Source organism: Chrysochloris asiatica, unplaced genomic scaffold (assembly GCF_000296735.1).
Source record: "Chrysochloris asiatica unplaced genomic scaffold, ChrAsi1.0 scaffold00207, whole genome shotgun sequence".
Lineage (NCBI taxonomy): Eukaryota > Metazoa > Chordata > Mammalia > Afrosoricida > Chrysochloridae > Chrysochloris > Chrysochloris asiatica.
Genome location: NW_006408725.1, coordinates 547,693 through 553,577, shown reverse-complemented (window position 1 = coordinate 553,577; position 5,885 = coordinate 547,693). Strand labels below are relative to the sequence as shown.

General features: G+C 41.0%; 1 protein-coding gene across 1 annotated transcript in view; it reads left to right on the top strand.

Moving 5' to 3' along the window:
- The window catches only part of ADCY10 (adenylate cyclase 10 (soluble)), a 135,141-nt gene that overhangs the window by 7,768 nt on the left and 121,488 nt on the right, over positions 1-5,885 (top strand). Inside the window, exons 5-6 of the mRNA XM_006872618.1 lie at positions 2,375-2,580; positions 3,708-3,804. Of these exons, the coding sequence (XP_006872680.1) occupies positions 2,375-2,580; positions 3,708-3,804 (303 nt within the window). The remainder of the gene's footprint in view (positions 1-2,374; positions 2,581-3,707; positions 3,805-5,885) is intronic.

The following is a 5,885-nucleotide window of genomic DNA, read 5'->3' as shown; positions in this document are numbered from 1 at the left end:
GGCTACAAAGGCAAGAAGTGACTGGCTTACAAGCTTTCAAGAGGGAACCTAGATCCAGAGGGCCTGGAGGAAGGTAGAATCTCCAGCGAGTAGTATCCAATCTGTCTATGCGGGGCTGATGAAATGAAATGCAGACAGGTCTCTTGTGATACAATAGTGAATAATTGTTATCAGAACTGATTGTGAGGGTTAGAAATGTAAAGGTAGACATTTTATAGCAAGGAGGGGCGTGATTAACTTTCCAGTCTAGGAGCGGAGGTCCCTAGGACCATCAACAGAGAAGAGCAGAGAACAGGACCCTACCTAGAGAAGCAGTGATGCCTGAGATGGAGGCAGAGACAATGACGTGGAGCGAGGGAACAGCTGCGGACTTTAAATCCAGAGAGGGAGAGGGACTGTGTGCTGAAGACTGGGGGCATGTGGGGGGCAGGCTTGCAGGGTATACCCTTTGGTTGGTTGATCATGCCTGGAGGGGATTGTAACCATGGCAATGATACGATATACAATAGAATGAATGTAAAACTAATGTTCTCCCATGTAATCTATCACATAATTTTAAAACAAAACAATAAACCGTTCAAAAAGTGCACCTGACCCAAGCCATGGTATTCAATCCAGTCATGTGCATGCAAAAGCTGGACAATGAATAAGGAAGACCATAGAGTAATCAATGCATTTGAATTGCAGTGTTGGTGAAGTCTATTGAAAGTACCATGAACTATCAGAACAAAGAAATCTGTTTTGAAAGACGTATAGTCAGCTTGCTCTTTGGAAGTTATTATGGTGACACTTTGTCTCTTGTACTTTGAACCTGTTGACAGGAAGGACCAGTCCCCAGAGAAGGACAACATGCTTAGTAAAGTGAAGGATCAATGAAAAAAGGGGAAACTTCAATGAGATGGATTCAGACAGTTGCACCAACAACACACTCAAACATAACAATTCTAAGGAGGGCACAGGACAAGGCAGTGCTTTGTTCTGTTGTGTATAGGATGGCTCTGTGTTGGAATCAACTCAACAGCACCTACCACCACCAGTGTCACAGAAGCTTTAGTCATAAAGGCAAAAGGCAGAAACAGCCCCAAGAGCACATTAACAACTGAACAGATTAACAAAATGTGGCCTATTTACACAATGGAATATTATTCTACCATAAAGGTAAATGAAGATGTGTGATACATGATATGACATGGATGAAATTGGAAAGATTATGCTGAGTGAAATAAGTCTGACCTCAAAGGGCAATTACTGCAAGATCTCATACAAACTAGCTAGAATAGGAAGATGCATAGAGACAAAAGTTTATTAGTTGTTACCAGGGTCAAGGAAATAGGAAATGATTGCTGATGGAATACTAAATTTCTATTTAGGGTGATGGTGTGTGGGGGTGGTCTTTTGGAAATGAATACTGATAATGGAGGTGCAACACAGTGAATGTAGTTAAAGTTACTGAATTTTGCATTAAAGAAATGGTTAAAATAAAAAAAAAATAAAAAAATTTGTAGTCTAATATGTTTATGACTTTAAAGTCCTCTCTTCATCTTCTTGCTTTAAAAGCTGCCTGAGAGATTTCAAGCTGCCAGTGTTGATAGTTATGCTGTACCTCAGGCTTTGATTTAATTTTTGGCCTGTTTTGTTTTTAAACTCTCTTTCCCTCTCTACAGCCCTGTCCTGCCCTTTCCCGTATTAAGTAACAGAACAAAAACAAACAAATCAGAAACGTTCAGGGCCTGTGCTAGGGCTGAGTACCTGTGCACATGCGTGGAGGAAGAACCCACCATTGGTGAGGTTGGGGAGTGTCCACTCGCTCAGGCTATCCCTCTAGTTACCAGAACGAAAGTGTGCAAACAGTGGGTGCACCAATGACCAGATACCAAAAAGAAAATCAGAACAAAGCAAAACTGACAAAGTATATTGTCCACCTTTAACCCAAGTTTCCTACGGTGTTTTTCCGTGGTGTTTCTGCTTCCCCCCACTTGGTCTTGCCATTTGGTCTCTCCCAAGATGTCGGCTCTGGGTCTCCAAGCCGGGCCTGGCAGATTCAAAAGTACGCAATCTTTTTTACTTCAGCTCCAATTTCCACAAGCTATAAGCCTTCTAACTTTTAAAATATTCCTATCGCTGTGTTTTCTAGTTTTGGAGCTCTGCCCTGGATCTGCTTTGCCTGGTATTCTGTGTTATTGCTGACTGAGAACTTCACTGCACCTCCACCTTAGCCGCCATCAAGCCCCGCCTGTACCCCTATGTTAAATTTTAGAAGCCTGGATTTTGTTCTGAAATACACTCACCAAAATTCTCATTTTCCTAAGAACCAATGCTGCCAAAAAATAACAGAGAACTTCCTATACAAACTGATTGCTTGCCTTCTTATCAGGATTGTCGGCTGGCCACATCAGCATTCTGGTCTTTGGAGATGAAAAACGCAACTACTTTCTGGTGATTGGCCAGCCAGTGGATGATGTGCGCTTTGCACAGAACATGGCACAGATGAATGAAGTCATTCTGTCACCAAACTGCTGGCAGCTCTGTGACCGGAACATGGTTGAAATTGAGAGGATTCCAGACCAGAGAGCAGTTAAGGTAGGTATGGTGCTGCCATTCACAGAAAGTTTTGGTAATCTACACATGGGACCTTCTGCCAGAAGAGCCATTGGGAAGGCTGGTTCTATGGAGCTATTGGAGCTATTGGATCATTCAGGTTTTAGATTTAAAAGGCTTTAATCTGGGATATTTCCTCTGGGGTTAGCACAGACTAGGGAATTCAAGGAGGAAATAATCATTCTCTCTGTGGGTAACTAAAGATGCAGAATTTGGGTATTGAGCCTTTTGGAGAACTGGTGACCTTGTTTAAGGAACAGGAAGGAATTCCTGGTTATTCATTAAGAACAGAAGGGAGGAGTAATGAGGACGGTTATTGGCTCAGACTTTCAATAACCATACACTTAGAACCAGAGGTGCAGGGATTACTGAAGGAGATAGATTGGAAATGAGCAAACGCAGCAAAATTTAGTAGCAATAAGAGAGGAGAAACCATCCCCAAGTGCCTGCTTAGTAGAAAGTTAAGATTGTTAGCAAAACTGTCCTTGAGATATGGTCAATTAGAGGAGCAGTTTGAGGGCATGAGAAGGGGAAGAGGGCTATATTATTATCTGAACCAAGATAATGGGACCTCAGAAAGAAAAGATCAAGAATCCATGTAGATATTGGGAAAGATGGGAGGTACCACCACACCAACTCATCTACCCTCAATCCAACAACAGTACAATATACGTTATTTTCCAGTGCACTGGCCCTTTACATATACTGAAGATTGAGAGCTTGAAGAGTAATTGAAGAGATGTTTTAGTGTAATCACATTCAATTTGATTATCTTCAGTGTTTGTTGTTGTTGTCTAAGTGTCATCAACTCAGTTCCAACTCATAGTGACCCTGTATAGAGTTTCCTAGTCTATAAATCTTTGTGGGAGCAGAAAGCCTCATCTTTATCCTGTAGAGAAACTGGTGGGTTCAAACTGTGGACCTTGTGATTCCCAGTCCAGGTCTTATCCTTCTGAGCAACTACACTGTCTTCAGTGTTTAAATATGCCATTAACTATTTACCATGACCTGGTCATTCAAAAACATACGCCCTGCCCTTTCTGCTGAGAAATTACACTCAGAGGACTAGACAACCCTCAGAATAACCACATTTTTCTCATTTTATTTAGGTAAACTTCTTAAAACCACCCTCTACTTTCAATTTTGATGAATTTTTTACAAAGTGTATGACCTTCATGGATTATTATCCTTCTGGTAATCACAAAAGTAAGTACCCTCCATGGATAAGAGCTTCAGTTGAGTCTTATACCAATGCCAGCTGGTCCATTACAATTGTCTGGATACCTCAACACATCTCCCTAATTCTTTCTGGCACACAAGGGGACCTACTACCCCATCCTCCACAATAGCAATTATAAGTACAACCTTTCTCGGACCCTCTACATCCTCTTCTTCACTGAAGCCTTTCCCTCATCTTCCAGACACATGCACGCCTCTCTCACAATAATAAATAAATAAAGCTTTGAATCTTACTTTTCCCTCCAAGCCTTCGTCTCCAAACATGTAAGGTGACTAATCTATATATGTGTACCTCTTCTTTCCCCTCATATATTTATTTACCCAATAAACATTGATTACTTATCTACTTTTCAGTCTTGAGTCTTGAAATGTAGATTCGACCTGCCTACCTACTTGTTCTACTTGCTGAAGCGATATCAAGGCCACTATTGACCATCAACTTTCCAAACCAGATAATTGCTCTTTAGGCCTCATCTAAATGATTGGCTTTAGATTACTCTTCTTTTCTGGGCATTATCGTCTCCTCTTAGCTTCAAGAACATTCTTTCCCCTGATCTTCCTTTTATCCTTCAAACCACCCATTTTCAATGCCCTTTGCTAAATTTCCTTTCTAGTCCTTAAATGTTGGTGATCCCGGGGATCTTCTTCTACTCTACTAATTTCTTGGTGAACCATTCATTCAAGATTAACTTTCATATGACCCCACAGCAGGGCCAGGACTAGGGTAAGACAAGTAAGGAACCTGGGGCACGACCTTTAAGGAGGCACTATCTCTCAAGGTCTCCTGAAAATGGCTTGTATCACCCAAGTTCTGGTCCTCGCTGTCAAAATTCAGCCCAGACAGTTGTCTTGAATTTTAGATTAATAATGAAGGGGGGAAAAATCTATTGGACATCTCCAGCAGATGTCAAACAGGCATCTGAACATTAACAAGGCTGAACACTTAGTTGCTTATCTTTCCCTAAAATGATTACAACTTCTAACCTAGAAAACCTCAGAAATATCTTTGAATCATTCTTCTTCATTATTTATATGGTTTGGTGGTGTGCCATGGAGTTGGTTCCAACTCATAGTGATCCTGCATAGAGTTTTGGAGGCTGTAAATTTTTATGGGAGCAGAAAGCCTCATCTTTCTCCCACGGAACAGCTGGTAGTTTCTAACTGCTGACCTTGATGTTAGTAGCCCTACTCATAACCACTATGCTACCAGAGCTCCTTGAATATTTTGAACATCATTGTAAATAGTAAATTGTGTTTTCACAAAGCCTTAATAGGGAATGGGAATGGAAAGAGATTATATAGGAAAATTGGCCAGGAAAGGACAAGAATCTCAGAAGATACAAAGATAAAGGAGAAAGCCCAACAATAAATACTACCCTGTCATTGAGCTCTAGCTACCCTATCCCATCTCCTAAATCTTAATGGTGTAAAGGATTTTTTAGAGCTCATTTTGGGCACATACCTCTCCATTTCCACTGCCACTATCATGGTCCAGGCCTTTACAAACTCCTGCCTTCTTTCTGATTTGAAAATAATTTTGTAGTCCCACTCACATAGAGAATGTCAGCTCCTTGCTTCTCTCCTCAGACTTTAAAAAAATTTTTTTTTTATTTAAGGTTTTTATTGTGGATTGAGTAGAAGTTTACAGGGCAGATCATCAGTTTTACATTCAACCAATCATACACCTTGTTTCATTACAATGATTATAATCCCCTCCATGTACCATTAGTTAACAGTGTTTCTCTCTATTCACTTTGGCTTTTTCTTTTTAAACACTCAGGCATGTACAATAATTTACACCACCAAAGGGCACATTCTGCAAGTCTGCCTCCTGGCCACTATCTCTTAGTCCCTCACTTTCCATGAATCTAGAGTCCTCAGCTGCTCCCTCTCTCCATGTCCTCATATCTGCCTCCATCTCTGGTGTCATTGCTTCTCTGGATAAGGTCTCTCATTCCGCGTGTGCTCTTCTCCCTTGATGATACTATGGTCCTTTGTTTCTGGACTGTAAGATTAACTACTCCCCTGTTTTTGTTACAAAACTTCTA